The following is a 20,379-nucleotide window of genomic DNA, read 5'->3' on the forward strand; positions in this document are numbered from 1 at the left end:
AGGTATTGAATGGACAGTTCATAAGTTTTAAAAAAAGCACCCACGTTAGAATCATATATAGTTAGTTACCACCCCACCCTCCCATTCCCCAACTCCAAGCCAACCTTACAATATATATAGAAAAGTTAATCAGAACTTTTATCTCCACAGAGCTGTATTTATAAGAAAGGTATATTGCCTACTATCTAGGCTATAGTATGTTTACACATCAAAAACCGTAAATCTTAACCAAAAGAAGCTAGAAGTAACGGATTATATGCCGAAGGGAAAAAAAAGGGGAATTATGAAAATATTCAAGAAAAGGTCCCCACACCCTTTGGAACTTTATGTCTGAATTAAGAAGTGAATAATGGATCTTTTCATGGTCTAAGCAGGACATAAAGTATCTGAGCCATTGAGCATGAGTGGGTGGGGCAGCATCTCTCCACCTAAGAAGGACTGCGCGTCTGGCCAAAAGAGAGGCAAAAGACAGTGTACGACGTTTAGTCGGACTCAGGTGCATGTCAACTTCTCCCGAGGTGCCAAAAAGAGCAATCAGAGGATTAGGTTCCAAATGGTAATTAAGCATATGGGATAAAGTTAGAAAGACATCTCTCCAGTACTTCTCCAAGCCAGGGCAAGTCCATGTTAAATCATGCATAGAAGGCTGAAAGAGATGATTATGTAAGATAAGATGATTATGTAAGAAAGTATAATGAAGACCATTATACTTTCTAAACTGAGCCCAAATTCTCAGAGTGTGCCTGATAACAGGATTAACAATTGGTTTAGGCGGATGGCAAGGAAGTGTGGATCCAAGAAGTGCGGAAATGGAGAAATTCTTGTTAGAGTTCAACTCGACTGCCACCCATATTGGGCAGTCAGACTGATTATGAAAGTAAGACCAAAAGATAAGACAACGTATGTTGGCTGCCCAGTAATATAAGCGGAAATTGGGCAAGGCCATACCCCCTACACTTTTAGGTTTTTGAAGGTGAGCTTTATTTAGTCGGGGACATTTGCCCTTCCATAAATAGGACGAAATAATTGAGTCTAACGAGTCAAAGAAAGCTTTAGAAATAAAAATTAGTAAAGATTGAAATAAGTATAAAAATTTAGGAAGGATATACATTTTAACGACATTAATTTGACCCATCAGGGACATGGACAGGGGTGACCACTGTACTAAACTCTGTTTTATATGATTTAAGAGATTAGTAAAATCTTCTCCAAAAAGACTCGTATAATTCCTTGTTACTGTAATGCCAAGGTAAGTAAATTGATTATTCACTACTTTAAAAAGGGAGTTTGTGAAACTCTAATATTTGTGCTTCTCTGTTTATTGGAAAGAGTTCACTCTTATATAAATTAAGTTTGCAACCGGAAAATTGGCTAACTTTGTTAAGGAATGAAAACATTTGGGGTAAGAAGGTAGTCGGATTTGATATAAAAAGTAAAAGATCATCAGCATAAAGAGAGACCTTGTGCTCAACACCCCCCCCCCGCACCAAATCACCAACAGATCAGCACAGTTACGAAACGCGATCACCAATGGCTCTATGGCCAGATCAAAAAGTAAGGGACTTAGAGGGCACCTTTGCTGGGTGCCACGTTTAAGATTAAAAGGTTGGGATTGCTGAGAGTTAGTCAAGACAGAGGCAGTGGGATGGGAGTATAACAACTTAATCCACGTAATAAAACTTTTCCAAAATCAAAATTTTTCTAAAACCGCAGAGATAGGTCCACTCCACACGATCAAACGCTTTCTCCGCGTCTAAAGAAATGATACATTCAGGAATCCCAGCTGAAGGTGAGTATAAGATATTAAATATATGCCGTATATTGAAAAAAGGAGACAATTTTTATTAAAACCAGTTTGGTCTTCATAAATAATTAAAGGCAGAATGTTCTCCAATCTACGGGCCAAAACTTAAGCCAAAATTTTAACATCAACACTTAGCAAAGAGATTGGCCTATATGAAGAACACTCTGTTGGATCTTTGCCTCTTTTCGCTAAAAGAATGATACATGCCTCATTAAGTGATGCTGGCAACTTACCTTGTTTAAACACGTCAGATAAGACCAAGGTTAGTTGAGGTGAAAGCAATGAGGAAAATGATTTATAGAATTCTGCAGAGAACCCATCAGATCCAGGAGATTTACCAGTCTGCTGTATAGAAATGGCTGAGGATATTTCTTCTAGTGATATTGGCTCATTCAGTTTTGCTTTGAGATCAGGAGAAAGCATAGGAATATTTAGACTATTTAAAAAATTCTCGGCCAAAATATTATCGTTTAAAGATTCAGAAGTATAGAGTCAGGAATAAAAATTCCTCAATGTGTCATTGATTTCAGAATGATTCAAGGTAATATTTTTCATTTCCCATTCGAATTTTAGTAATTTGTTGTTTAGCTTTGAAGCGTCTTAGTTGGTTGACTAAAAATTTACCGGATTTATCACCATGAATATAAAACCGGCTTAAATGGAAAGATATGGGGCCCCTCCTATTCACGCCCAATGGTTACGTGATGTGATGTCATATTTAAATTTAGAGAAGATTCGATGTTCAATTTTTGAATCTAATCAAGACTTTCAAACATTGTGGGCAGCTTTTCTGAATTATTTTCAAAATCTTTGATTTGCTGTTAAAGCACAGATGGACAACTAAGAATCTTTTTTCTTTCTTTTCCTACTAATCAGCTTCGATCTTGGTAGTGGGTTAGTTTTTTTTTATATATAATAAAATTACTATTTTTCAATGTTACGAACTAATTGACTTCTACGAATATAGGGTAAGAAGTCTTTATATGCGATTTAGTTTAATGTATTGACATATTTTTTTTCCTGTACTCTGTATTTTTATATATATAAATTAATAAAAATATTGGAAAAGAATATAAAACCAGCTCTTACTTTCCAAAAGTTGGTGTTCAATTGGGTAAGTGGAAATACTTAGTTTGAAGTTCCACTCGTTTCTTATATAGTTGCGGATTTTTGGTTTGGGCATGTAGTTGGTCTGTTTCTTTGATTTGATTGACCAGATCTAATCGCTCTTTATAGGTCTTTCTTTTCAAGTTCGCAGTATATGAAATTATTTGACCCCTTAGGTATGCTTTCATAGCGTCCCAAACAACCAGACTTGAAGTTTCAGATGATGTGTTAGTATTTAGAAAAAAAAATTATCTGGTCCTCCATAAATTTTACAAAATCATTATTTAACAATAAGGTCAAATTAAAACGCCAATACTTATTTATTTGTGGAAAACCAGGAATAATTATAGACAGGGTGACTGGGGCATGATCTGAAATCATTATACTCTGAGAGTCACAAGAACGGACAGATGGGATCAGCTGATTATCAATTAAAAAGTAATCAATTCTAGTAAAAGTGTGATGAACATGAAAAAAAAGTATAATCTCTCTCATTTGGGTGGAGAAAACGCCATACATTGGAGATACAATAATTGGAAAGGAACGACTGAATTAATGAAGATTTGGTTGGTAGTCTGGGAATAGAAGACGATTGACCCAAAACTGGATCTAACCAACAGTTAAAGGAGAAGGGAGGGAACGTCGACTCAGACCATGAGACGCCTGTGTCTGGCATTTTCATGCCTTACAAGGCACAGATTGGACAGTTAAAGTCACCACCCAATATGAGAGAGTATGAACTCAACTCAGGCAATAGAGAGAAGAAACGATCAAAAAACTCCATATCATCCGAGTTGGGAGCATATAAATTAGCCAACACTACCAATGTATTATATAATTTCCCCGAGACAATGATAAAACGACCATTTGTATCCGATACTTTCTTATGGAGTTCAAAGGGAACATTTTGATTTATGAGAATTGAGATCCCCCCCCCCAACTTTAGCCTGAAAAGTAGAATGGAAGTGGTGCCCCACCCATCTTGACATGAGACGAGAGTTATCAGAACTACGAATATGTGTTTCTTGCACAACAGAAATTGCTGCATTAAGCTGTTTGAAATGCAAAAACACCTTCCTTCCTTTAACAGGATGGTTCAATCCCTTAACATTCCAGCTCACAAAATTCAACTGACTAACCATTGTCCTTTTAAAAAAAGATACAGGATAATAGGCATAAGCAATGTCAGAAATTCAAATAACAGCTCTGGGGCAAAAGTATAAAACAAAGAAAAACAGAATAAAAATACGTCCTGAATAACAAAAATATCTAAAGGTTCTATGAATGATATTGGCACTAGAGTTCCCTCCCCCCACCTCCCAACCCACAGCAAGACAGCTACCGAAAAACAGCAGCAAGCTCTTCAAAACAAAAATCGTCCCAAAATTCAACTTCCTGTCTCGTGACATCATCATCAATGCCGTCTTTTATCAATTAGAAAAAACAGAAAACTTTTAGCACTCCAAACTATTATACATTGTGAAAAATAGAGCAATTCCTCCAAAATTTATTAAGCATGACTCAAAGTAATAATCCAAAGATATAAACTAGTATTTAGAAAAAGAAAGATAAAAACAAGTAAACAGACTTTACCCAATGATCCATCCACGAAAGATTGTAAAAAAAATCACTGAATTGAAAAAAAGGTCACGAAGGAAAACAGAAAAAAAATGCCTCTCCGCCAATCTAGCTGATCAGACCGAACCTGAAGAAATCAAAGTAATAGGGAGGCTATCAATAAATTTCTGAGCTTCTGCAAGCGAATTTAACCACTTCTTGTCTCCGCTGGGAAGAGTAATTCAAAGTCGTGCCGGAAACCGAAGAGAAGGCCTGAATCCACAATTATATAGCTCCTTCATTACTATCTCTGTACTCGGCTCGTAAAGTCAGAACTTGAGGAGCATAATCCTCAACAACACGAATCGATTGACCCTTGTACTCTAAATTCTTACTCTGCCGAGCTTCTTTAACCAGGAGATCTTTAATCTGGTAGCAATGGAATCATAAAATGACTGGGCACAGTCTGTGCCCCGTAGGTGGTTTAGGTGCTAGGGAACGGTGAGCTCTATCTATCTCAGGCGGAGTCAAAACCATATCCTTCCCGAAAATCTCACATAGCAGAGTGGAGAAAAATTCAGTGGGACATCCACGTTCGATAGACTCTGGCAAGCCCAAGATATGTAGATTCTGACGTCTGCTTTGGCTTTCCAGGTCGGTAACTTTTGCAGATAGCTTGTTATTATTGTCGCACAAGCTGGAACAAATGTTTTCCAGCTCGTTAACGCGATGGTCCAAATCATCCATAACAAGCTCGAGATGTGATAAGCGTTGGGCCTGATCCTCCACTTTGGAATTGATTTGATCCAATTTCAATTCCAACGAACTGAAAGAGGACTGAAAGAGAACGATCTAGCACCTTTGCTGTCTCTGAGGGAATCAGTGTGGTTGAGAATGAGGCTGAGAACAAAGTATGCTGGCTGATGGTGGAGCGTGAACCCATGATCAGCTCTAATTCTTGACCAACTCGCCAATTAAAGCGTCAAGCAAGATTAAAATCAGTGAGAACGAGAACGGAAGGCAAGTGGGTGTTCAGCGCTATCTACCCGGCGTTTGACCGGTCTCCCTCTCCCTCACTGCAGGAGTCAGGTGGGGGGATGAATTGGGAGGGGTAAACAAAGGGAGGAGAAAACTAGGTGCATAGGAGAGAGTGAGAGAGCGCAAGAGTGCGAGAGAGAAGAGGTCATTGGAGGATGGGGGTGAGCTGAAATTGGAGAATTCAACATTCATGCCATTGAACTGTAAGTGACTCGAGTGGAAATTGAGCTGTTCTTCCAATTTGTATCTGGTCTCTCTGCAGCCACGGAGAAAGCAGAGGAGAGAGAAGTCAGTGTGTGAGAGGGAAGGAGAAATAAAATAACATATGACGAGAAGCTTGAGAAGGCTGGTGCAGACGAAGAGCACAGATTCTTTGCAAAACAGTCACCTTGTCTATAATTATTTTCACTAGTGTAGAGGAAGGCAAATCTGAGGGTGTCAGTAATTCCACCTTTTTCCTATTCCACTAACAGGCAAACATAGGATCATGAGTGCTTAAGCAAGTCCCCACTGACTTGCAAAGCTGTTACAAAGAATGAAATTACTCAAAACAATACTTGTTAGGTTTCATCCCCAAGATTGAATAATTCCAATAATTTCAAGACAAGATATGCTGGCACACCACTATGACCGAGCACTCTACCAATTTTGTAATAAGTTCTGGGTTGCATAGAATATAAAGCTTCTTCAACATTGTCTCATAGATTAAATGCAAACTAACAACGTGAGATTAAATCCCCTCTATCTCAGTTTTTCTGCTGTAATACTCACTTGCCATCATCTGCATGGTAAGCAACAGAATGTGGAAGCCATCCTGGTTGGTGATCTAGCTTGTAATACTGAGGGACGAGTCCTACTGCAATTGTTCCTCTCACACCAGTATCCACTATACACACCTGCAAAGGGAAGGACAAAACAAATACATTCCATCCATAAAATAACATAATTGAGCACAACAGAATTCTCAATAAAATCCATGTTTCCTATCAAGTCCTGGAGCAATAGCAATGTGAAACAATGTGAAGAAAATAATTTCTTCTTCATCAGAAGAAATTCAGCATTTATAATCTCAGAAATCAGTGGCAACTGCAGAGATGCAAACTCAAGTGGAAGTAGGTATGGTCACATATAGTTAAGTTAAATGAAGGCATGAATTTGAATTGCACCCAGGCAACTGGAAGATTTCAATGTTATTGTTGATATTTTGTGAAGGCAAATAAAAATGATCAAGATAAGCATTTGTCACATGTAGATTGAAACAGCGAAATGTGTCATTTGCGCCAGCGACCAACACAGTCCAAGAAGTGTTGCTGTGCCTCTGGCACCAACATAGTATGCCCACAACTTGCTAACCCTAACTGTGGGGGAAACTGAAGCTCCTGGAGGAAATCCGTGCAGACACAGGGAGAACATACGATCTCTTTGCATATAGCAGCAGGGACTGAATTCAGGTCCCTGGTGCTGTAGAGCAGTACACCAACCACTATGCTACTGTGCTGCTCTTAGGCAGGGAGAAGCACAGCAGGGTGAAGAGGTTAAAAAGGAGAAAGTAGGTCAACGCATGGACGTGAAGACACTGTGACGATGACTGAATAGCTTGATGGTGGCAGTGATAGTGGGGAGAGGGCAGAAGAGAGATATAGAATAGAAATGCATTGTAAGAGTTAATAGCACATAAATAAAGGAAATATCTTGAATAGGATTTCAAGTAACTTGAAGAAGATATCTATGGCTAAGATTTTGGTCTATGACTGTCTGCAAATGACATTGAATATCAAACAGGTAACAAGAGGGGATGGCTCCAAAGTCAACTTCACCCCCAACAATGGTAGAGCTCAGCACTGCATGCCAAGTAGAACAGTGAAGCATTTGCAAACCTCTCCAGTGAGAAGTGCAGAGTGAAGTATCAACGTTGACCCCTGCCATGGTCTGAATCCTAGCAGAAGATGGCTTTCAGTCAAATTGAATCACTCACTCCACTCAAGGAAAACAGCTTTGGATGCAGCCAAGCTTGTGAGACCAGACAATCTCCTGGTTTGTAGTGCCGAATACTTGTTCTCCAGGATTAGCCACAATACTAGCCAAGTTGCTGGAGGGCAGTTACAACACTGACATCTGCCTGACAATGCAGAAATCAGCCCAGTTATGCTCTGGTCACAACAGGCTGGGAAATATTAATCAGTTGATTAATCGAAGTGATAGGTGTTATCAACAGGTGTTGACAAGCAGCACTTCTGCCATGGTAACCTGCACACCAATGCAAGGGGAGACCAAATGGCCAGGCAGACATCAAGTGGGAAGTGTGGTAGAAAGGGAGGCTGCTTTAACACAAACTCCCTCCAATGGTTTAACCTGATGCACAAAATCAATTGTAACTTGCTAACCATCAAAACATCCCAAGATACCTCAAGAAATAAAATCCATCACTGAACCACATGAAAATTTAAAAAGCAAACAACCAAGAGGTAGGTTTTTTTAAAAAAAGGCATTGGTTTAAATAGGGACTTCCAGGGCTCAGCACCTTAGCATCTGAAGGCACAGTAAACAATAATAATTATTGCTGGCTCTTTATTGTTCAGGGATAATCAATGTGCTATAATTTGGGAACAGATGTACTGATGGCAATATGGAGAAGAGACACACAACTATAAATTAAATTTATCAAAGTACATATACTACCCCGAAATTTATTTTCTTGCAGGCATTCACAGTAAATACAAAGAAACGCAATAGAATCAATGAAAAACTGCACGACAGAGAGGGACAAACAACCAATGTGTAAAAGGCAACAAACTCTGCAAATACAAAAATTTTTTTAAAATAATAAATAAATAAAATAAGCAACAAATATGAAGAACATGAGTTGTAGAGTCTTTGAAAGTGAGTCCACAGGTTGTGAAATCAGTTCAGTGTTGGGCGAGTTAAGTTATCCACTCTGGTTCAAGAGCCTGATGGTTGAGGGTCCCTGAACCTAGTGGTGAGGGGCTTGAGGCTCCTGTACCTCCTTCATGATGGCAGTAGCAAGAAGAGATCGTGGCCTGGATGGTGGGTCTCGGTTAATGGACGCCACTTTTCTGCTACAGCGCTCGTGTAGATGTGCTCAATGGTTGGGAGGGCTTTACCCGTGATGGACTGGGCTGTATCCACTACTTTTTGTAAGTTATTCTATTCAAGGGCATTCTTCTGTTCAAAGTCTTAGAAAACATTGCGAATCTGGACAAACTTCTAAGAAAGCAGAGGCACTGCTGTGCTTTCTTTGTAATGGCACTTGCGTGCTGGATCCAGGACAGAGCCTCTGAAATGATAACGACGAGAATAGTTCCTTACTCTCCACCTCTGATCCCCTGATGAGGACTGGCTCATGGACCTCCAGTTTCATCCTCCTGAAATCAATAATCAGCTCTTTGGTTTTACTGATATCAAGTGAGAGGTTGTTTTGGCACCATTCGGCCAAATTCTCAATCTCTCTCCTAAATGTTGATTCGTCACCACCTTTAATTTGGCCCACAACGGGCCAACTTAAATATGGCATTGGAGCTGTTCTTACCCTCAAAATCGTAAGTTTTAAGCGGGTAGAGCAGTGGGCTAAGCACACAGCCTTGTGGTGTACTTTGCTGATGGAGATTGTTTCAATAGGTACATTTAATGTCAGAGAAATGAATACAATATACATCCTGAAATAATTCTTCTTCACAAGCATCGACGAAAACAGAGGAGTGCCCCAAAGAATGAATGTTAAATGTTAGAACCCCAAAGCACCCCCTAGCTCCTCCCTCCCATACATAAAGCAACAGCAAAGCAATGACCCCCCCACCAGCAAAATAAGCTTCAGTGCCCCTCACCCAGCACTCAATCGTGCAGCAAAGCATCAATAAAGACACAGACTTGCAACACCCCGAAGACTACTCATTCACCTGGTGTTCAACATACCAGAGACTCTCTCTCACCCTAATAAAGGAAAAAGAGATGTTCCCATTTCACAGCAAGAGGGGAGACATAACAGAGCAACTCGCTGATATATGGTGTTAAAAATCTGTTGCATTGCTTTTCTGAACTCTGTGCCCAAATAACTCGAGTCTCTGGGCACACAGCCAGTAGCCAGCTCTCTGCTTACGATCTTCCGTCTGCCACGACGCATCAGGCAGCAGCACTGGCCTTGAATCCACCCACCTCCAGAGCCATGAAAATCCGGCACCAAGAAGGCATGCTAGTCTTCCAGGCCGCGTCCTTAGCATATCAAAAAGCAGCCGATCGTGAGGCCCCGAGAGCGGGTCCCATTTCTGCAAAGAACCAAAGTCAGCGTGTAACTCCAGGTCAGGGTCTTCAAAAGAACCTTGAAAAGTAAAAAAAAAGATATCAAAGATAGAAATAGAGCTGTTTCCGAAGATGGAAGCAGGGGAGTCACCGTTAGGAGCCATCGTCTCCTAAGCTCCTCCTCCTTGTGGAGTAGATGTTGTTGCCAATCTGAACTGACTGGGGTCTGTAAGTGAGGAAATCCAGGATCCAACTGCACAAGGAGGTATTGAGGACTAGGTCTTGGAGCTTGTTGATCAGTTTTGAGGGGATGATAGTATTGAATGCCGAGCTGTAGTCAAAGAGCATCCTGATGTATGCATCCTCACCATCCAGATGTTCCAGGGCTGAACGGAGAGCCAATGAAAGGGCATCTGTTGTTCACCTGTTGTGACAGTAGGCAATTTGGAGCAGATCCAAGTCACACCTCAGGGAGTTGATATGTTTCATCATCAACCTCTCAAAACACTTCGTCACAGTGGATGTAAGTGCTACTGAATGATAGTCATTGAGGCAGGTTACCCACATTCTTCTTAGGCACTGGCATAATTGAAGCCTGCACTGGCATACTTGAAGCCTGCTTGAAGCTGGTGGGTACCTCAGACGACAATGCTAGAGGTTAAAGCCAGTTGATTAGCACAGGTCGTCAGTACTCAGCCAGGCATCCTGTTTGGGTCAGATGTTTTCCATAGGTTCACCCTCCTGAAGGATGCTCTCACGTTGGCCTTAGACTCAAATCAAAGGGTGATCAGGGGCTGTGGGAGTTTGTGAAGGTGCCTCCATAATTTGATGGTCAAAGTAAGCATAGAAGGTATTGAAATCACCTGGGAGTGAAACCTTGTTGTCACATATTTTGCTTGGTTTCACTTTGCAAGAGGTGACAGCATTCAAACCCTGTCACAGCTGTCAAGCATCCTTCAGTGATTCATGTTTGGTCCAGAAAAGCCACTTTGCATGTGACATGGCTTTGCAGAGGTCCTGCCTGGACCTTGTGCATTTTACTTGGTTGCTAGACCTGAATGCCATTGATTTTGCCCTCAGCAGATTACAAATCCGTGACTTCTGGTTGCAGGAGGCTCTGCATGACTCGATGGGGACACAGTCATCAACGACTATCTTTATAAAGTCTGTTACAACCGTGGCAAATTCATTCAGATCCTCTGATGAATCCTTCAACATGGCCCAGTCCACCGACTCAATGCAATCCTGCAGCCACACCTCTACCTCCCACGATGACCTCTTTGTTGTCCTCATCTCTGCAGCCTTGCTCATTAGCCTCTGCCTACATGCAAGGTAGGAGGACAGCCAGATGATCCAGTTTCCAAAATGCAGTCTGGGGAATTGAACAGTAAGCAATTTTTGTTCCTCCATTCACTGAGATGCTAAGTACCTATCGCCATGTCCTTGCTGCTTTTCAACTCTTCAGCTCAATTCATTTGCTCAGAAGTTGCCGAGGAAAATAATTTTAGCCTGAAGGGAGAACGCATATGTCTAATTAAACCTCTCTAGTGTGTTATCCACTTCAATGGGACATCCTGGCCTTGGCAACTATATAAAAAAGGAACTGCATTTTAAATGAAATTCATACCTGGTTTACAAAAAAGGTAGAGGACAAAATTATATTTACTATGCAAAAGTGAACACAGGAGAGCTTCCTTGTGGATTTAAGATTTAAGGATTTAGATTACTGAAGCCCCAATGAAACATTCAACATTAACAGCCACTCCAGTGCAAAGGCACAAGGGTTGATATGGTAAAATTGAATGCCTTCATGCAAATGATAGAATGCATTGGAAAGAGAACAATGGATGAAATTTTGCTAGCCAAATTACTGAAGGATATAAGACACAATGGAAATGTTATGACTACTGAGGCTAAATGGAAGTGATAATTCCCAGCGCTTTATCACTTTCTACTCAAACAAATACAAGGGAGTCAGGAAAAGTCCTGACGAAGGGTCTCGGCCTGAAACGTCGACTGTACCTCTTCCTAGAGATGCTGCCTGGCCTGCTGCATTCACCAGCAACTTTGATGTGTGTTGCTTGAATTTCCAGCATCTGCAGAATTCCTGTTGTTTGAGTCAGGAAAATGTTTAGTTTGAGAATGGATTGGTTTAACAATATCTCAAGTTCACCATGGTCTTATAGCATTCTCCAAGTTGTCTTTAGGTGCTAAGGAGCAATTTTGCAAAATATATTTTTCCTAATATTGGTCCCTTTTATCTCAATTGTTTTTGTTTCCCCATGAATGAACGTCAATGTTTTCAATGGCTAATGAATGATGATGGGTTTATTGGATTTTTCTGAGCCTTCCAAGTGTCTCGAGGCAGCACTCATTTTGGTGAGAGATTTGTTGGCTCAAATCCCATTTCAGAAACTTGACCTCAATTAAAAGTGACACCTCAACACAAGCCTGAAGGCAAACTGCATTATAAGAGGCATTGTTCCTTGGATTAGACGTTAAACCAAGGCCCACTCTACCCATAACATAGACGTAAAATATCACATGGTAATGCACAAAAGGCAACAAGAAGTTTCCCAGGTGACCTGGCTGATGATTAAAACCAAATAGAAACATAGAAAATAGGAACAGATGTTGGCCATTTGGCTCTTCAAGCATGCTCCACCCTACAATATGATAACGTATAATGTTCAAAATTCCTTCTCTCCATATAGATTAGATTAGATTCAACTTTATTGTCATTGTGCTGAGTACAGATACAAGGCCAATGAAATGTAGTTCGCATCTAACCAGAAATGCAAAGAATAGTTTTATTTACAAAATAACTGTGAATAAAAAAAGTGCTACAGCACACAAATATAAAAGTACTGAGACAGTACTTCAAGCCCTAAGAATAATATTTAACAACTTCTTGAATATATTTAAAGGGCTTCAGGCTTACCACTATCTAAGATAAGAAATTTCACATCTCAGTTTTAAAATGCTTGTTGCTTATCCTTAGACGTGACTCCCCACCATTGGGAACATCCTTCTGGCAACTAGTTACTCTAGTCTTATAGAATTTTGTAGATTTCTGGAAGACCCCCTTTCATTTTTCTAGACCCTAGTAAATATTGACCCAATCTCTCTTGCCATCCTTGGAATCAATCTGGTGAATAAAATAAATTAAGTAGTAATCTATCTTATTTGTTATTTATGGGAATTTGCTTTAAACAGAACAGTACAAATGCCTGAGTTTCTTTAAACTGCCACTCAAGACAATTCAAATTAACCTATCTGTTAAAACTTAAACCAAAACAATGCAATTCGAACCTAAATTGCTCAACTATGTTTATTTCTTCAACTTGAATGAAGTAAAACCCCAAATGCCACTTGCTGACAATTATTCTATTAAAAGGAAATCCACTAACTCAACTATAATTTAAGGCTGAAGCAATTTTCTACAGGACTCCAGATGTACAGTAGTACATCAGAACCACCATATTTTTATCTCGGCAAATTTATTCTTGACCACACAAGTAAGCTCCATACTTAAGAGCATAAATATTTCACTGCTTTTGTCACAGTGAACAGAAATTTAGGAACAACTGGGTTCACTAATAAGAACCTTTATGGACAGTGGCCATACCTTACATGAGTGGAATAATCGATCATAGTAAATAATGTGGATTTAAACAATAGTCTCTGACTGTTGATACATTAATTTTGATTTCAATAATCATGTATAGTAAAGCATGTCACTGCACAGCACAAGAAGCTCATTTAAATTCACACACCTCAAAATAATTGCTCTCCCTTGTCAACGGATGTGGGGCCACATAACAGCCAACTTCATCTGAGTTTCCATGGTAGCTGGGAGGAAAAACCCACAAGATTAATATCCATAAACATTGCATGAATTTGCTTTAAATAAAATTATTGAAAACCTTGTGTGAATGAGACGTAACCCCCACCAATAGTGTAAAGCTGCCCATAAGTCAGTTAAGAAATATCCACCAAGTGGTATTGTTAATTTCAACAATAGTTATCACTGGTGTGGGGGCTGACCACTCTCTTCACCACTCAAATTCCTTTGTTCACCAATTCATTCAACACATACAAGTCACCCAGAGTTCCAAGATTACCTACAAGTCAAAATCTATAAAGTGATTATAACCCAAGCATAATTACATATGATCTGTATCATCCAATTCTAAGGATTCAGATTAGAGATGAGAATTTCCTTGACCAGAGATGGGACCCCTGTTCATCACAAAACATCCCTTTGATTCAACCACTGTCATATTCCTTCAAAGTCATTTGTATTCTACAGGCTTGTTGTTCATAGTTCCTAAAGCCATCATCTCTCCCCACATTCCTACAGAGGTTAATTATTTTAAGAACAAGACCATGGCCCCTTTATGTCTTAGAAAGTGTTCCATCTGGAGCTGGTGGTCAATAAATCCTTCCCAGCGTCCTGGCTCAATTATGGAAACAAGGTCTGACTTGTGTAATAGGACAGTGACATTTGTTCTTATACAATGTTTTACCAGCTGCACCAACATGCCAATACCATAACAGTATATAGTCACGTGTTCTAATTTCCAATCATCTAGGAGCAACTTGAGAAGAGATAAATAAATGTATTTGCAGTACCCACCAGCTTATAGAATGGGATGTTTCCACAAGTACAGCAACATCATAAATGGGCCTTCAGTGTTTCTCACTCTCAGACAGTTTAAAGACCTGCCCAATAGTATAATATTACTTCAAATGAATCTAGCCTAGGGGCCAGGGCTACATCCAAAACCAGAAAAGGGCAGGGATGCCTAAACTACTCTGGCTAGATGTTGATTTGCTTTTGCACTGCTGAGAACATAATGAAACACTGAAAATCTTCAGGCTCAACTGTTAAGGTCTGTGAATAATAATAAAAAATCGTGGATTGATAGCACAACAGCCCATTATGTTTGCTTTGCCATTCAACAGAAGCACCACAGATTTGATCATTTCATCTGGCCATTTTTTGGAATGACTCCCAGAACTCCACAATGTAAAGGTCTTAGCTATGTCAGTGCTGAATATACTTAATGAGCAAGCACCCACAGTTATCTGGGCAGAAAATTGAAAAATACCTAAACCTCATAAAAAAAATCCCACTTCACCTCAGACATAAATAGCTGATTTCTTATCTTCAGACAATGGCCCAGAGATCTTTATCACTCTACATGCTCACCAAAGAAAACATCCTGACTACCTCTTCACGGATTTACATGTTTTATTGAGATCCCCCATTCTTCAAAATTGCAAGCTGCACGGACCTTTTCTACTTAATCCTTCTTCAAAAGACAACCTCTTCCCCTCAGGAACCTTTGCTGCACAGCAACCATATATTTAATTAAGTGTCGACAAACATTATACCCTGTACTCCAGATGTTGTCTCATCAAAGCCCTGTACACTTGTGGCAAGATTCCAAAAAAAGATAAAACAACAGTAATTTTTTAAAAATCATGATAAATATAAACACACAAGATATCTTTTGACACTAGGCACAGGAGTATCTGCACATTACCTGTTTATTGAGATACCATGCAGAACAGGTCCTTCTGGCCCAGCAATCCCCAATTTAACCCTAGCCAAATCACGGAACGATTTACAATGACCAATTAACCTACCAACTGGTATGGCTTTGGACTGTGGGAGGAAGCCGGAGAACCTAGAGGAAACCCACATGATCACAGGGACAACTTATAAACTCCTATAGGCAGTGGCAAGAACTGAACCCGTGTCACTGGTACTGTAAAAACACTGTGCTAACCATTATGCTACCTGCGAGTACTGTGCAAAAGTCTCAGGCAGATACGTATAGCTAGAGTGCCTAAAACTTTTACTCAGTACATTATTTGTCAACGTGGAGTGGAGAGCGCGTTTGTAAGTCTCATGGGGATAAACGATGTTGGGAATGGTGAGGCTAGGGCACTTCAGCAGGGGTGTGGGACAGGTGGCGGGGGGGGGGTGCACGGGTGCAGACACACCCACCAGGTAAGGTCATTTGATTCCAAACGATTGATTTATTAATCATTACAGAATGTCTCTCTGGTGCTTTTCCCAACCATGATTCCCCTCTCTCTGCCTCCCCACCTTCCACTCTCAGTCTACAATAGAGACCTATATCAGAATCAGGTTTATTGTCACTCACATATGTCATGAAATCTGTTTTTTTTTGTGGCAGCAGTAGTGCAATACATAAAATTACTACAGTACTGTGCAAAAGTCTTAGGCACTCTAGATATATAATGTGTGCCTAAGACTTTTGCACAGTACTGTAAGGTGACTGACAGGAAATGACAAAGTAGTGGTGGTTGGGGTGTGCAGGAAAGGTTAGTGGGTGGAGGTGTTGATCAGCCTTACTGCTGGGGAAAGTAACTGTTTTTGAGTCTTGTGGTCCTGGTGTGGATGCTACATAGCCTCCTCCCTGATGGGAGTGGGATAAACAGTCCCTGACCAGAGTAGGTGGGATCCTTCATGTTAATGGCACCTTTTTGTATACGTGCTGTTGACGACAGGTAGGCTGATGGCAGTGATGTGTTGGGCAGGTTTGACTTCCCATTGTAGAGCCTTCCTGTTCACTGCAGTGCAGGTTCCGTACCATGCAGCGATGCAGTTTGTTACGATGCTCTGTACTGTGCACTTGTAGAACAGTGTGGGTATGGATGTGCACAGTCCAGCTCTTTTCAACCTCCTCAGAAAGTAGAGGCATTAGTAAGCTTTCCTGATTGTGCAGAATGTGGTCAGAAACCATGAGAAGTTGTCCGAAAAGTGTACTCTCAAGAGTTTGAAACTGCTCACAGATGTGGCACCGATGTAGAGAGGGGTGTGAGTGGTGCGAATTCTCTGGAAGTCAATAACCATCTTGTGTTTTTTTTGAATTTTAAGGAAGAGCTTATTTGGCTGGCAGCAGGCCTCGAGCTTTCCCACCGCCCTTCTGTAAGCGTCTCATCCTTGCTGGTGATGAGCCAACTGTTTCTTTGGTAAACCTGACAATGTGATGACTCAGGTGTTTGGCTGTACAGTCATATGTGAACAGAGTGTACAGCAGTGGGCTCAGCACACGGCCCTTGGGAGGGGGAGCAGCCATGTTGAGGATGATGGGGAGGGAGGAGAGGCTGTGCACCCTGACTATCTGAGGTCTATTGGTTAGGATCCATAGATCCCTCAAGTTGATAGGGTGGTTAAGAAGGCATATACTGTGTTAGTCTTCATTAGTAAGGGGATTGCATTCAAGAGCCACAAGGTAATGTTGCAGCTCCATAAAACTCTGGTTAGACCACACTTGGGAGTATTGTGCTCACTTCTGGTCGCCTCATTATAGGAAGGATGTGGAAGCTTTAGAGAGGGTGCAGAGATTTACCAGGATACTACCTGGATTAGACAGTGTGACTTATGAGGATAGGTTGAGCGAGCTAGGGTTTTTCTCTTTGGATTTTAGGAGCAGAGATGACTTAAGAGAGATGTAAAAGATGATAACAACAGGCAGTGATAAGAGTGGGAAGCCAGTGCTCCCCCCCCCCACCCCCCAGAGTGGGGATGGCTATTATGAGGGCAAAATTTTAGATAACTGGAGGAAAGTTCAGGGGGGAATGTCAGCAGCAGGTTTTTATTTATTTATTTAAAACACACAGAAATAAACTGCCAGTGGTGGTGGTAGAAGCAAATACATTAGGGACATTTAACAGACTCTTAGTCACGTGGATTAAAGAAAAATGGAGGGAATGTGGGAGGGAAGAGTTGGATTGATTTGGAGTAGGTTAAAAGGTCGGCACAAAATCTTGAGCCAAGGGGCCTGTACTGTGCAGTACTGTTCAATGTTCCATGTGTCTTAAATTTACTAATTCTATAAACTCAACATATTCTGTTTTCTCCTCACAATTCACTTTCCCACTCACCTTTGTAGCAGCAATCTTGGATACAATTATGCTTGGTCCCTACATCCAAGTTATCTACATAGATAACAGGCCCTAACAAACCCTGCTAAATACGGCTTACCACCGTGATAGTGACACATTTAAACTTGCTTTGTTTTCTTTCTATTAATAAAGGAAACAAATTCATGGAATGAATTTAAGGCAGATTTCTAGAACTACATGGTGCAATCCAACCAAGAAATAATCCACTGTATGTTGGATCTGTTTTCGGTATCAAAAGGTGTGATGATTTTTTTAATTTTATTGAGATACAGTGTGGAATAGGCCCTTCCAGCTGCATCGGCCAACAACTGATTCAACCCTGCCAAATCACAAAGCAATTTACAATGACCAATTAACCTACCAATCGGTGTGTCTTTTGACTGTGGGAGGAAACTGAAGCACCTGGAGAAAACCCACACGGTCATGGGGAGAATGTACAAACTCCTTACAGGCAGCAGTGGGAATTGAACCCGGGTCACTTGTACTGTAAAGCACTGTGCTAACCACTACACTACCTTGCCGCCCTCATTACACAGGCCATATGCTAATATATTACCCTCCAACAACCTTACCTTGCAATTTTTTACTTGTCACCTCTTAAAAATCAAATTCACCCCATGTATGCCATTCATGAAAGAACATTACCTCAGCCTAATTATATAATAATTTGCTTCCCCCATCTCTTTCCCATTATTATTGTAATCTCAATTTCCAAAGGAACAAATATTAATTTTTGTACTTTATCAAGGTATTTACTTGCAGAAGCTCTTACAATCTATGTTTACATTTCTTGCTGGATTCCTCATTCAATTTTTCTTACCCTTATCAATCTTTTGAGTCACCTTTTGCTGGGTTTTTAAAATTCCTCTAAGCCTCAGGCTCACCTTATCTTTCAATTCATACTTTATAAACCTTATCTTTAGCCACCCAGACACCTCGTCTTCTGACGAAGTCCCAACTTCCCAATGGAATATACAGTGGATTCCAGTTAATTGGGACACATCAGGACCAGTACATGTTGGCCCGATTAAGCAGCTGCCCCAATTAGCCACAAGTTCATGGAAATATTTAAAAGGCATAAAAAAACTCAAACTACTGTTCAATTGAGTAACAATTTATTATTTAAATGAAATAGAGAACAAATTACAGCACTACCAATACAGGTTTCCCCCGCCATCCGAAGATAGAGCGTCCCTATGAAACGGTTCGTAAGCCGAAATGTCGTAAAGCGAAGAAGCAATTACCATTTATTTATATGGGAAAAATTTGTGAGTGTTCGCAGATCCAAAAATAATCTACCAAATCATGCCAAATAACACATAAAAACTAAAATAACAGTAGCATATAGTAAAAGCAGGAATGATATGATAAATACACAGCCTATATAAAGTAGAAATACTTTTCCACAATCATTACTGCACTGTTATCCGTAGCGAAAATCTCACGCAAGCGCCGTCGGCAGAAAATCTCACACAAGCGCTGTTGGCAAAAACACGGCGCAAGCTCTCTCCAGTAACCTTTAAGCTATGAAGCTGCCAAATCATACCAAATAACACGTAAAAATACACAGCCAATATAAAGTAGAAATAATGTATGTACAGCGTAGTATCACTTACCGGAATTGGTTCAGCGCTGAGCACATTGATGATGGTGTGTTAGACTGAGTCGTCGGAGTTTGGGTGGTGCAGTGGCCCCCACCCTCCAGGCCGCTGAACGATACATTGCCGCGAAGAACGCAGGGGTCCAGCAGTAGCCGGGAGGTACACAGCACATCTTTAAGAAAAAAGCCGAAACAAACATGCTAATTAATTAGGTGCCGCCCATAACTGTCGGCTCAGATCAGTGCTGATTTCCGATTGCGTCGTCTCTGATCTGGGCCGACAATTATGTGTCGGCGGCACCCAATTAATTAGCATGTTTATTTCGGCTTTTTTCTTAAAGGATGTGCTGTGTGCCTCCCGGCTACCTTTGCATTCTCCGCGAATCGGTATCTGTCTGTGGCCTGGGGGTTGGGGTGGTGGGACACTGGGGTGTCATCTCATCGCCTGTTTCCATTAGAGCAGGCAGCTCATCTTCTCCTATGACTGCCCGCCTCGATGTCGGAGGTCGAGGTTCGTCATCTGCTGTGGCTGATGTGGAAGGCTTGCTTGACTGCTGAGCCTCACGCATTTTTCTATCATACAGTTCTTTAATAAGGACTCAAACCATCCTGCAAATATCCCCTAAACCGACGTACCCTTTCAAAATTAAAGTCGTACTTTATCATTACTCATTCGGTTTCAATTGTTATCCTTTTTTCTTCCAATTGCATCAGCTCTTCATCTGTCAGTTGTTGGTGACGGGATGCCAAAACCTCTTCAACATCATCTTCGTCAACTTCCACAAGCCAAACTCACGTTGTCCTTACTTCGTTCACCACGATCAAAACGCTTAATTATGTCTAGTTTTACCGTAAGTGTGACACCCTTATGAGCTCTTTCAGGCTTTTCCGATACCATAGAACTCATCTTGCAAACGGCTGCTCACAGGCACGTGGTTAAGCAATGCCGACGACAATCCGGGGGAGAGCGGCTGCTCAGGGCGCGCTGCCTTTTATCACGCGCTGAATTTTTTTTTTCCATAACAGTGAAAACACCTTCTGAAAGCGAAAATAGGGTACTAATATAGGTCTT

General features: G+C 40.8%; 1 protein-coding gene across 2 annotated transcripts in view; it reads right to left on the minus strand.

Annotated features, from left to right (window-relative positions):
* spryd3 (SPRY domain containing 3) overlaps nucleotides 1-20,379 on the minus strand; it is a 236,507-nt gene that overhangs the window by 199,690 nt on the left and 16,438 nt on the right. For both annotated transcript variants that reach the window (XM_072248836.1, XM_072248835.1), the window contains exons 3-4: nucleotides 13,537-13,612; nucleotides 6,278-6,402 (exon numbers count right to left, since the gene is read on the minus strand). In XM_072248836.1, coding sequence (XP_072104937.1) covers nucleotides 6,278-6,402; nucleotides 13,537-13,612 — 201 coding nt within the window. The remainder of the gene's footprint in view (nucleotides 1-6,277; nucleotides 6,403-13,536; nucleotides 13,613-20,379) is intronic.

Source organism: Mobula birostris, chromosome X (assembly GCF_030028105.1).
Source record: "Mobula birostris isolate sMobBir1 chromosome X, sMobBir1.hap1, whole genome shotgun sequence".
Taxonomy (NCBI): Eukaryota; Metazoa; Chordata; class Chondrichthyes; order Myliobatiformes; family Myliobatidae; genus Mobula; species Mobula birostris.